At 42.1% G+C, this 13,606-nt stretch overlaps 1 protein-coding gene across 2 annotated transcripts in view; it reads left to right on the forward strand.

The window, feature by feature from the left end:
* Positions 1-11,980, forward strand: part of FAM20C (FAM20C golgi associated secretory pathway kinase) — a 58,540-nt gene extending 46,560 nt beyond the window's left edge. For both annotated transcript variants that reach the window (XM_068698819.1, XM_068698821.1), the window contains exons 7-11: positions 7,138-7,318; positions 7,907-8,016; positions 9,613-9,694; positions 10,184-10,243; positions 10,834-11,980. In XM_068698819.1, the coding sequence (XP_068554920.1) occupies positions 7,138-7,318; positions 7,907-8,016; positions 9,613-9,694; positions 10,184-10,243; positions 10,834-11,086 (686 nt within the window). In that variant the 3' untranslated portion in view covers positions 11,087-11,980. The remainder of the gene's footprint in view (positions 1-7,137; positions 7,319-7,906; positions 8,017-9,612; positions 9,695-10,183; positions 10,244-10,833) is intronic.
* Positions 11,981-13,606: the final 1,626 nt, after the last annotated feature.

The following is a 13,606-nucleotide window of genomic DNA, read 5'->3' on the forward strand; positions in this document are numbered from 1 at the left end:
TCTAGTGGTATGTGATCCATCACTTCTGGTGGTCAGATGCATTTATCTCTTGGTTTTTACTGGAGGACCAAAAGCTAATTTTCTCGGAGTCATGTGCCTCAGTTTTTATTACAAGAGGAGTCTGAAAGAAAATCAAGGCAATAAATGTGTAAGGTATCCTGCTTCCGGCTCACATTCACAGCTGTGCAGAGGCTGGACTGGAATTGATCTGAATTGTTCCCAGTCTTGTACTTGCTTTGAGGACTGACTGCAGGAACCATCACCTCCCTCTATTTCAATTACCCTTCACTCTTTCACAAAGTCTGGTGGCCCTGGCCAAGGACAGAGCTCCACACGGTGGGAACTGTACAAACACAGGGTAAAACCACATCCTGGTCCCAGAATATACAAAAATAGGTAGACGGTCACAGGTGAGAGAGAGGTGGTAGCCTCTGGGGTGCTGAAACAGTGGAATTAAGCTCTAGGTTAAGATACAAATGTACATTCTTAATTATGTTCATAGGGAAAGATTATATAGAGAAATGTTCATTTTGAAGCATTTAGCTACGTCCAGTGAGCTTAGCTGATATTAGTTCAGCTGTGTGCAAATGTGTTGCTGAACTTGGGCTATGCCTTGTGTAAACAGGAAATCTGGAGCGGAAATCTCCAGGGTTCTCTCCTTAGCTTGTGTCATTGGCCAGCAGTTGTTTATCCCAGATCCCCAAAGCCAAGACCCAAAGACTTCATTGCAGTTTCTCCCAGTGTAGCAGTATTATTGCTGATAGCTACAAAGCACAGCCATGTTACTACAGAGCTTTCTCTCTTAAAATGTTCATCACACTGTTTTGAGCTCCAATAAAGTCATTATTATGGCTGTTATTTTTAGCAGGACACAGCTGAGGAGACCGTTATTAATTCCAGTAACTTCACTTGTGAAATACATTACACAATTACAAGAGGTTTCATCCTACCACACATCACATGTGCTCCAGTTTTACCCATATTACTGAGAGTGTTCACAAATGTTCTGTGCAGGCATTCTGTGTGCACTGCTGGGCACTTGTCTCAGTCCCTGTCTCTCCCCTTCTTCCCCTCTGTCTCTGTCTATGTTTTATTTATTTATTTTTACTTGATTTGTTTGTAGGCAAATAATTACCCCTCAAAGATGACAAAAATCCTTGCAGTTGTTCATGTGCACAAGATACTTTGGCTCATTTGAAATATAAGGCATTTTGTTCGCATTTCAGCAAGTAAGACAAGGATTAGTAGGCTTGCTTGCGTTCTAGTCTTTCCAGGTTATATATGAAGGCTTAGGGGTGAACTTGAGTGATTTCTGAGAATTACAAAACTGTACTCGGGTATCGAGCAGCTTACAGCAGCCACAGCCCAGCAATGCTGAGTTAATGCTGCCGGTTCGGATGAAGATCTTTATCTTGTCATTACAAAATTCCAGACATCCAAAGGATGATCCAAGCATAATCCTTTATTCAAATTTATTTAGAGGTCTTGGATAAATTCAATTAAAATATTTGATTAACTATGAATCAGGCTTTTCCACAGAATGAAACGCTTAAGCAATTATTTTTCTTTCAATTTTACATTTCCTAAATCAATATACTTTGCTTAAATCATTTTGGTTACTTGCCAGAGTTTTTCCCTACAAGGCCCCCATTTAATTAGTAGGATTCTCATTAACATATGCCCAGCCTCAGTCTTGTATTTCATACTGACCTTAAAAGGCAGGCATTAATTAATGCCTAATGAAAAAGTAATAAAAGCCCTAAATTAAGCAATTAATTCTGTTGTGCTACATGGATCCTTGCAAGAACCAGTCTGCACACCCACATGAAGCTGTCGAGGCCCCCTGGGACTGCCTTGCAGTTGGCTCTGGCTCTGCAGCTCCCTCCCCAGCAGTGCCTGGTGACAGCGACTGGGGACACACTGTGTCTGACAGCAATGCAACAAGCCCTCCATGTAATTTATTTCATACAAAACTCTTGCTCTCGGGCCGGGAGGCCATCATTTGCAATGAAAACCCTGTCCAACCTTCAGAGGTTCGTTATGAGCATCATGACTGATGATGTTCACCAAGACATGGTGTTTTTCTCTGGACCAGCATGGGGATGTGTTGGAAGACACCTCCCTGCTTTTCAGTGCCTGTGCCACCTCACTTGTCCCATCAGGAATGGAAACAGGGGCCTCTTACTGCCACAAAGCTGCTCGCAGATGTTGCTTCACAGCACACAGCATCCTTCCTTCCACTGGGGAGTGCAAATGGCTGAGAGCAGGCAGGGCTGCGAGGGGCAGGACGGGGTCAGGCAATGCATTAGGCTGCATTCAGAGAGAAAGCAGATTGCAGAAAAACACTCTTCCAGGCAGTTTGGACTAAACATGAGAAATGGAATTAGGTCAGTAATTATTTAAATTAATTTTACATCCTTTGCGGTGGGGTAGACTGCAGTAGCCCTGCTACTTTCACAAATGAATGGTAATTTGCTAGGAAAAAAAGAGACATATTAATGATGTCAGCCTTCGTTTTGGAAGTAATTGAGGCAGCAGCTTAAAGAAATCAATGTTACACAGCTAGTAAGCATTATGTTTTTGTTCATATTAACCAATTCCTAGGAATTATGGATTTTTTTTCCTCTTAGCAAACAATAGCAATTCTGAATTAGCTATTATTTTGAGCAGGTAAATGAAAGATCTTTTCATGCATTGCTTAGTAAATATTCAGGGTTCTTTCCAGTGCTTGAATTGCACAGGCTTGCTAAATGTCCTCTATTAAGAGTCATGCAAATCTCAATAAAAGAATTGCTCTGCCAAGCAATTTGCTTTAAGGTATCTCCACTTGTTCCTTTTCTTCCTAAGAAGAATTATTGTTCAGCTATCAGGGTGACGCACAGAAAATGTTCAGATGAGTACACAGACACTCTCTTCTCCTTAATTGTTGTAATTAGGTGGAGTTTTGATCAACAGGCGTGGTGATTTTTGCATGGATTTCATTACGAATCATGACCATTCATCCTCAGATAATGGAAGTCAGACATTTGTAACACCATTTGGGATTCTCTTGCCTCCATTGTGCTTTGAGGAAACAATTTTGTTTATTTGTTGGTGGTTTTTTGTATTTTTTTAATGAAGAAGGAGTTTACATGCTGCAAATTTGCAGCATTTGAACATTTCACAGTATATGAACATCCCTTTCTGCTTTGCCAGCACTGCTGCTGCTGCCATATCTACCCAGCCCACAGGAGCACAAATTCCTGGCAGCTGCTCCTTTTGCAGCTGTACTTTGGGACTCTCATTTTTCCCTTCCAAAGGCCAAACCCGCTCTCAGCATGGGCCTCCCATCAAAGCCCTGGGTTTGTGTCTCCAGCTGGAATTTCCCACTCGGCATGCTGTGCAGAATGTGGGTCACCTACTTCAGTTTCCAAGAGGCTTGCTACTGCACCTTGAAGTCCTAAATGAGAACTGCGTTTTTCTATCTTTGGTACCTCTTTATTTCTGCATTTTTAAGAAACCTTAAAAATCTTTCCCCAGATAATTCGGGCTGCTTCATCTCACTTGCTGTGTATAAGAACTAGGGTAGACATATCAGGATATCTATCCTGTGTCCATCAAAGCAGTTAATTTCTTTAATAATCACTTGAGATCCAGCACCCTGTCACCTGCACTCCCAGAAATCAGACAGGAGTGATGGAAAGTAAGTACTATACGTCTGAGAGAATACCAGATGTCAGAAAAGGCTTTGTCATCAAAAGAAACTTCTCACCAAGAAATATGCTTATGTTTTTGCCGCACGTTTGCTGTCCTAATGAAGCATCCTGCCGTCACTCAGAGGTTGGGCTCCTCTTGAAGGCAGTGGGGGCTCTGCAGGAAAGTCAATAGCCGGAGGAGCCCAGTGGGAGCAGAGCAGCCCATGTGCCAGCCGTGTCGCCCTGCAGCAGCAAATGTGATGGCTGCGATAGCCCCCGAGCTTTCCTGAAGATTTATCTGGATACGAATGTGTGATTACTGTCAGATGATTAGTCCCAGTTGCTTCCGTTGACAATACCAAGCAGGGTTTCATTGTTCCCAAAGTTAAATTCGGAAGCAAACTATTAAACACAGTATTTATCTTCCCCACTGCGCGAAATGCTGTGTTTAATATAATTCCTTTCTGGAAAGGTCAGATTTACATAGTGTGCAGCAGAGGCTGCGGCAGAGCAGGAGGGGCATCACCGTGTTGTTTGCTCCTTACAGAACTGGTACAGCTGCAGATAACCACGCATCTGCTTCCCTCTGCCAGGTCGTCCAGCCTCTGGAAGATAAATTGTCTCAGGTGATCAAGATAACTACGAGTGGGTTCCTTCACTGCACACAGGAGCAGGTGGTGCTGACACAGCCAAATCAAAGCAGGAGCCCCACTGCAGCTTCAGTGCAAACATAAGCTCTGGCTGCAGCGCAGGGGTGAGCTGTGCCTTCCCACCGAGGCAGCAGGAGCCTGGGAAATCAGGGATCTCTTCATATCTCCTAATTCTTTTGTGTTAGCCTGCAGCGAGCAGCAGCATCTGTATGTGATTTCTTGTAAATCATCCCTCGTGGCAGCTTGGAGCCCCTTGAAATACTTGGTCTGCAAGCATTTCTTTTAAAGGTATAAATCACAGATGTTTTCCCCCAGTTTTTATTGGCTGGGAAGATTCCAGCCTTCCTAATGACCCACTCTGATCCTCCCATTCGCAGACCATCTGCAGCTCACAGTGCTGCCCGCAGGTGCTTGGACAACTTTTCACTTTCATCCTGAATTATGGAAGAGGTTCACATGGAGGCATGAAGCCCTCCTGGTTTTGCCAGGATGATCAAAGGCAAGTTGAGGCACCTGTGTTAGCCCTGTAAAAACTGCGCCAAGTCTGTGCTGCGATTGCATTTTTTGAACACGAAACCCATGAGAGATCATTGACTACAGGGCAGTGAGCCCACAGCTTGTGTTAGGTCGGGTTTGTTTAGATGTTGCTTGATTTTAGGCTAAGAAATTGACTGGAGTCCAAAGGAGAGACACTGACGTGGTCCAGGGTACAAGGAGAAGCTGAGGGATTCAGATTCATTTAACCTGGAGAAGAGAAGGAAAAATGAGTGGGGTTTCTGTTTATAAGTTAGGTGTATCATGCAATGAGCTGTGCCAAGGCTTGTGCTGGGTTTCATCAGCAATTACCATGCCAAGTGGCTTCATGGCCAAGGACATGGTCATTTCTTAGCCCATAGGAAGGCTCAAACCACTGTTCCTTTAATTAAACTGTTAAGGGACTAAGTATATCTTAAATATAAGGAGAAGCTTTAAAAATATTTGTAAAGTGTATTCTGCACGATAAAATATTTTAATAACAGAAGGAAAAGTGCAGGCATTCTGAGTGCTCCCTTTCTTGCTTTTGTTATTTCTGTTTTTTATTTTCTCCTAAGCACTTTTCTTTCAGTAATTGTCAGCGAGGATTTTGACTACAGGGTAAATATTTCTGGAGTGAATCAAGATGTGTTTAACTGGTATGAGCCAACTGTGTGAAGATAAATGTGCAGTTTGGGTAGGACTTGTACTTGAGGACAGAAAGGTGTGTGGCTGTTCCAAGCCAGTCACGACAGAGGGATTTGAAAATTCTGTGTCCGGCATGAAGTGTCGTGTAATGGACAAATCTGATGATTATTGATAGAGGCTTGGGAATAAAGAGCCAATAGAAACTGCCAAGCAGTAAAACATAGCCTTTTAGTCCGATTATTTGGTGTAATTCCAGGATTAGCAGGCAGAACCATGTGATATGGCTAGTTAATGCATTCAAAACCATTGCAAGACCTTCTCCATGTTCTCGTGTTCCTCCTTCCCCACTTGCAGCCTTGTGCCCTGCTTCTCCATCCCTCCTCTTACCTTGATGGCATCAGGGATTGCCTTGATGGTTCCTTCACCTCTTCACCCATTATCTCCCTTGCATCGCACACCAGCAGTGCCCCAGTCCCGCCGGTGCTCTGCCAGCCCTAGGCTGGCTCTGGATTGTGGAGATGTGCCCCAGGGCTGGGGGCACAGTGTGGTGCTGCAGGGCATGGCTGTGATGAAACCCCACCGGTTTGCCTCTTGGAGCCACATGGGCTTCTGCAGCAGGTAGAAAATAGACTCCATCTACTCACCAGCCCTTCCTGCCTCCTTTACACTGATCGTGCCCAAAGGGGGAGTAGCTCAGAAGCAAGATTTGAATTTAGAGGCCTTGGGGGGAATTAGGAAGCAATGTGGCTCCTACATCCTTGTGCTACTGTAAGCAAAGGGCACAGTCTTCCTCTAATGACATTTTATGTGCACAAAGCAGTTTTAGGAAGAGCTGTTGCACTCTGACAACATCAGCATCATGATACTATTATTCATAGTCCAATGCTGGGGTCTGGGGACGAACTGTTCTCTCCCACCTCCAGTGGGAAGGGGGTTCTTGTACAGAATTGAATGGTTCCTGGCGGTACAGATATGTGTGGTGGGAGCTCTGAGGAAACTTTAAGGGAACACACACCCCCAAACCCGCTGCAGGTCCTTTTCGTGTGGTTGATGGAGTAATGTGATGTGTGGAGGAGAAAATTTATGTTTGGGATGTGTGGTGAAAGATTTACTTCTGTGCTATTTCCACCTTCCCCACACACCCCCACACGAGTCTGCACGCTACATAATTCTACTTGGTAAAGCTGCCAGTTCTTCTCACACCAGCAAGTAAACGGATGAAAGGTTTTTGTCTGTTCTTAAAGAAGTGAACCAAGATTTGGAAGGAGGCTTAATTTTGGTCATGTCATTGTTTGGCTGCAGGATTTGGGGTTTCAGCCACCCCAGTTAGCTTGGGGTAACAAATATATGTAAAAAGATGTATCCGTCTGGGACTGAAAGGAAAAAAAAAAAACACAACATATATTTTGTGTTTTTGGAATATAAATAAACTGGAAGTAGTCACAAAGAGCTCATCACAGGGCGTGATCCCAGCCACCAAAATAAATCAGTCGTCTAGTGGTTTCAGTAGAAGAGAACTATGCGTGGTAACGGTGGGTTCTGGGCTAGGGCTTTATTTCTGCTTATGTTCCATTGCACACATCAGTATTTTTATGAATTCTTGAACACTAATTTCAGAGTACGTTTTAAAACTCTTTTTCTTTATTTGCCAGCCAACAACATCTGCTTCTATGGTGAATGCTCCTACTACTGCTCAACTGAGCACGCCCTGTGTGGAAAACCAGATCAGATCGAAGGGTCTCTAGCTGCTTTCCTTCCTGATTTGTCCTTAGCTAAAAGGAAGACCTGGAGAAACCCTTGGAGACGTTCTTACCACAAGCGCAAAAAAGCAGAGTGAGTAGTGGTGAGCAAAGGGTTCGTTCACCCACTGTGAATGTCAATAAAGAGATAAAACAGTGCTTCTTTTACCTGATCTAAGGCTTAGGAGAACATTTGCATTCCTTCGGTGGGTCCAGCTCCTGGGAAGGGACAGAATACTTGTGATTGCAAGGAGCTCTGCGTTGTGGTCTGAACCTGAAATGACCTTCAATGGCATAATTGCTTGCTGGGATACATTTCTGCAGTGGCTTTTGACAGGATGCAGTGGAACCTAAGTCCTATCAGAAAGAGAAAGATTCACTGCCACCCTCAGTCCTAAACAAGTCTCCAACGTCTTTGACGGATGGTGCAGCTGGTTTCCTAAATCTTGAACCTGTTAGCTGCATAGTTTCCAGTCTTGTGTTTTCCTTCCTTTTTCATCAGTCACAATCTTTAGCAGTTGCTTGGATTACTGAAAGCAGCCTGAAGAGTCTGCTGCCTCCACCTGACCCTGTCCTCAATTTAACATGATACAACTAGATCTTCACAAAATAACAATTTATTTTTTTAATACTCAGTAAGCTTTGCATGTCACATAAAATATCAAAATATCGGCTTTTCCAGATGGGAAGTTGATCCAGATTATTGTGAAGAGGTTAAACAAACACCCCCGTATGACAGTGGAACCAGAATTCTGGATATAATGGATATGACAGTTTTTGATTTCCTAATGGGTATGTTTCATCTCTTTCAAAAATTAAATGCAACATTTAATTAGAATAAGAACCACTTCTTTCTACACCGCTTTGCATAGCTCAGCAATTTACTAAAGCATGGTTGAAGCTGCATTTACAGTATATGCCATTCTAGATGATTATGAGAAAATGCAGATTTACATGGTTATGTATTCCCATCAGCGCAGATTAAAGGAACAAAGATGTTCAGAAATGCACAGTGATGAATGCAGGTCATGCTAGTCTCCTTCACAGCAGCTAAGGGCTTCACAATTTGCCTTAGTGAGTGCCTTGCCATTGTAATGTGTGCCTGTGCAAGGATTGTTGCTTATTGGCACATTGTTTTCATCATCCAGCTGCAGTCACTGCTCCTTGCTCTGTAAACCTAGGGTTTGAGACTGCGGTTTGGAGAAGTATTGATTTGTCATGAAGGCAACTGCAGTAAATAACAGGGAGACTTCTTTGTTTAGGTAACCTGACCACAATTAAATAATTTTTTTAACAAGTAGATAACAGTGACCTATTTCAAACCTACTCAATGGTTAACACTGAGACATTTGCACATGAAACCTGTCCTGCTGTAGCCAAAATAACTGCAAGGTGCCAGCACACATACTTGATCCTTGGACACGTGCCAGCATGGATGTATCCTCTGCCATTCCCACTACTGAGGTTTCTGCAATTGACTGCAGCAGGAGAGGCCAAGTCCCAGCTCAGGAGCCATATATTGAATCTAGAAGTGACTCAAGTCCCGATCATGAGGACAAAATTCCTAGCTTGACGCTAATACTCTACACATGACCGTAAAAGGGACACTGATGTGGGTGCCCAAACACAGCCGTTCAGCTGTACCAGGAGCACCCTAATCCACATGTTAGAGCCGTAAGATTGTTTTGGCTTTCCAGACAGACAGAAATTTGGGCTAAGTTCTTAACCAAGTTAAAACAGGATATTTGGTCATGGCTCAAAAATATTAGTGAAGTCATATGGATTAACATCCCTGTTTGAAGGGTGCATTTCCCCCGGCCCCCAAGCTAAGCCTTGCACCCAGCATGCATACCATTGCTGCTTTGTGCTCCACATAGACTGAGGCTTGGAGCAGTTGGTGTCATTTTCAGTGACGAAGCTGTGCTGGCTCAGGATGTGGCTGCCTTGTGGATGGACAGGCCATTGAGATGCCATCGTGCTTGAGTGGAATTTCCCTTGGTGTACCCCAGGAGAGGGTTTTCTGGAGAGTAGGAAGGTTTATTTTTGTCTCCTGATAGGTCCTCTAGAGCTTAAGTGTAAAAGCTACAGGGAGACAGAAAAACTCATCTTCCCTCCCAGAGGCTCTGATGGTGAGATGTTTAAAGGAGATGTTTGGGGATTCTCCAGGGAATTTATGGGTACAGTTTAGCATAAAAGCCCATTTTGTAGTATCACATACTTTGGGGTTTCCACGGTAGAAATGAATAGTGCCAGTAGATCCGTAATTTTCTCCACCTTCTACCTTTGAGGAGTGTTGGGATTCTTGCTGAACCATGGTTTTGACATTCTCCTAGCCTGCACACCCAGCAAGCCTGAGTGAGAATGTTTTTTTTTGTCTTTATTCTATAGGTAACATGGATCGACATCACTATGAAACGTTTGAAAAATTTGGAAATGAAACATTTATTATCCACTTAGATAATGGAAGAGGGTAAGTACCTTTAATAATCTTTTTGAACAATGAAACAATTTTGACCAAAATAATTACTTTATAGTAGCCATTATGATTTTTGCATCCAGTGATCTATGATTTAGTAGCAATTATGTGTATAATAGGACAATATTACTAACCCCAAAGTGAAGCCAAACTCTTCTATCCTACATGTTGGTCAGGCAGAAGTTTGCCGTGTCCAGAACTTAGAGTTGATAAGGAAAACAGTTTATTAGAGCAGGGTACAAAATAAGTATTTTTTTCCCTGTTTCAAAACAGAAAAACTGAAACCCACCAATACAATAGCATCTATTCAAAATAAGTGGCTGAACTTGAAGTCCAGATTTCCTCAGCTCCAGTCCAGTTAAGCAGAAAATAGACAACTATGTTTTTTTTACTTCCATTTCCAAAAAAAAAAAAAAAAAAAGAAGTGAGCGAGTGAGTATTTAAAAAAGCTTTTGTCACATTTTTATTCTTACCTTTAAACAGGTTTGGAAAATATTCCCATGATGAACTTTCCATATTGGTGCCTTTAAACCAGTGCTGCAGGTATGTTTCATCTCTGTAGTTGTTCCCCATTTTATACTTCTGTTTCCACTAGTAGGACTGAAATGTTCAAGTGCATCTTCTGCTATGAACCGTGGAGACAAGGAGATGCTGTGATGCTGCCTGGAGAGTCTGACCCAAGCTAGCCCTGAGCATTGGCTCTGATGTGCTGAAGTGCATTCTTTACTGAATCAAGATCTTCCAGCAGGAGTGCAGCTGTGAGCTGTTGTGAGAGAGGCTTTATTAAGATTTGGCTTTATTAAGGCATCATACACCTCCCATTGAAGTCAAGTGGGAACACTCCCTCCAGCTTGTTCTAGCGCTTCCCATAGGTATTTGTTCCTCAATGCCCCTGACCAAGATTTTCAGAGGACAAGTGATACTTAGGGTTTCAATTTTGCATGAGATTTTGCCCATTTCTAAGGGCTCCTAACCAGGTGAAAATTGGAAAATTCAGAGTATGACACTGTCTGGTTCTGATCATTTCAGATCACATGGTAACATTTTTACTCTATTACTATGCTGACTACAAGCCCTGTTGAGATCAATAGTGATGAAAATACTGATTTGCTTTTTTTTCCTTTTTCTCCTAGAATAAGGAAGTCTACCTATCTGCGATTACAGTTGTTAGCCAAGGAGGAGTACAAACTCAGTCTCCTGATGAAGGAGTCCTTGCTAAAAGATAAAATAGCTCCCATTCTTTACCAGCCTCACTTGGAGGCGATGGACAGGCGGCTGCGGATTGTCCTCAAGGCTGTTAGTGACTGTATAGAAAAGGATGGTTATGACAATGTGGTTGAAAATGACTTTAACACTGATGTTAACACTGTTGCGACTGAGAGGTAGTGAAATCGCAAGACTACGTTTTTACCAGCCAAATAAAGAAGATTCAAAAAGGAAAAAAAAAAGTCTTGCAAAAGACTGTGTATGCCACTTCGTGAATTCAGTGAATTCAGAAATGAGATGTAATTGTTCCCAGAGTAGGTAAAGTGTAGACTCTGCAAAGGATTAGTTCATTAAGAAAAATAAGTCTAAAGTCTAACGTGATGCGTTTTCATTAGTTCCTAAGAAGAGATTATGAAAAGGTTGAGAAAATATTCAGTGACAGACAGCAGTCTGATAGCAAAACACCTCCTGTCCTTTTTGTATAGAAAGGAGGCCTTTACTTAATATTTTCTATTTATATATGGTATATCTATGAAACCCCAGACCTACCTACCAAATTTAACTAAGAGGGACGGCATAGTTTTGTGACTCACACTTTATTTGTGGTGACAGTCCACTTAGTATTTTGTGTTAACCCTTTAAGTGCTCTAATCCACTGTATCTTATTTAAATTGAATGCTTTCTTTTTTTTCCAGCTACTCAGCATTTAAAGGGTTAAGGCATTATGAACTTTTAAAGGCAAATAATAATAATAATAATAATAATTAAAACAGTGGTTACCGGAAGGGAATTTCACTAATTGTGCATTGACAGGAATACTTGAATGTTGGTTTTACAAAGTGATGTAAAATGACAAGTTGTACTATTTATCCTTAAGGAGGTGGCAGCTCTTATCTTTCTAGACTATCATAGCTGAGCTGCTACTTTTCAACTTTGCTTTTGATAGTTTTGTGTAAATATATACATATATGGGTAAAAAGCTGCTTTCAGCAGCTCTAGGCTTACTTTTGCAGCATTTTTGTGGAATTGTTTGCAACGTGGTTAAAGTGCAATAAAGATATGGCAAAATGTGTAGCCATCACGTGTAAATGGATTCATTTTTCATTGTAGATCTTGTTCAGGGCAAAGCTGCGTACATCAGTCAAATATTCCGGAAGTAGTTGTTTAAATTGTTGTCCCCTTCTGTAGCAACAGCAAGTCAAGCTAAAGCAGGGAGCTGGTGACTAATATACAGTACACAAGGAACATAGCATTGAAAATGGCTAATCTTTAGTATGAAAGCATTATTTTGATTATCATTTCAGCATCCTTTCCTCTTGCAATTATAGCTGTAGAAACAAGCTGTAGAGCCACACCTTTAAAAGATTATGGCTTGACACACTGCCCAAAAAATTTAGATAGATCAGTTCCTCTGGATTGGGTTGCAAAAGCCCTTGAAGAGTAGGAAATCTCAGCCTAAATTATCTAGAAACACAGTATACCCAAGCAAATAATTTTGAATCATGCACAGCTGAGCTTGTGTAATACGTGTTGAGACTTTCAGGCCAAAAGCAAGCTATAAATTGAACAAGTGGCTGTATTTGACTTGTAAAAACATGGAGTGGTACAGAAGGAATCCCTCACCGCTCTTTAGGGTGGAGGAGAGAATTTATTATGACAATATTCATCACAGACATAATTCTCAGCTGTCATTTGTTTCATTTTATGTCTTTCTTCTCAAGGATTTATAAACACATATTTTAAAAGCTTGTAGCCAGGTAGATTAAAAGATAGGCATTACAGCATAACCCAGCAGTATTCACACTGTGAACAAGAGGAAGAAGTGCTCTATAGTCTCATTCACTTCTTAGGTTGATATATGATCTCTAAAAAATGCCTTTGTTACTATTTTACTACCCATTTTAAATTCCCATGACTCTCACATACATGGCATGCAAAGATGACAGAATAGCTCAGATCCTGCAGCTGTCCATGCACTTGGAAAATTTTGATGTTACCCTGTGGCTCTTTACACTTCCTGAGATCCAGCTGCGGTACTGAGTATTTTCTCTGCAACACAGGACTTGCACTGCCGCTCCCTCTCATTTATCCAAGAGATGGAAAAAACGGATTGCAAAACGGTGAGATGGGTTTTACATACTTATCTGTATCCTTCGTCCCTCAGGGGTTACAAGGGACTACCTGCATGTCCTTGCTCTTTTCTCCCTCAACAAACTCAATTTGCCTCCCTTGCTTAATCCTCAGTGCCTGGCTGTGATTTTCGTGCAGGTGCAGCTTTTTCTCTCTGTGAGATTGTGAGACAGGGACAATAAAAGCATCTCCTATGGGAAAAGCTCTGCTTTCTGCTCTTGGGGTCAGGTCAGCCAGGTCTCTGGGTCTGCAAACCTGATTTTCTTTTGGAAAGCAGCACTTGGCAGCCTCTTAGCTGAGGGAGGAGCAGACACAGTGAGGATCTTTGTTCTTTAGAGGCTGGGCTGTAGGTCAGGAGCTCCTGGCAGGGAGGTTCAGGCTGAAGGCCTCTGCAGAGGGCTGCTTGGTGTGTTCGGAAATAAACTCACTGTTATGAATTGGAATTTGTATAAGCTAACTAGCGGTATTTATGTAGAATAATTACGTGAAGGTTGCTTGTCCTTGCTATATTATAACCATCTCCATCAGGTCTCCAAGTTTTTCCATTTCCTGAACTTTGATGCTTTCCCT

This window comes from Anas acuta, chromosome 15 (assembly GCF_963932015.1).
Source record: "Anas acuta chromosome 15, bAnaAcu1.1, whole genome shotgun sequence".
In the NCBI taxonomy this organism is placed as follows: Eukaryota; Metazoa; Chordata; class Aves; order Anseriformes; family Anatidae; genus Anas; species Anas acuta.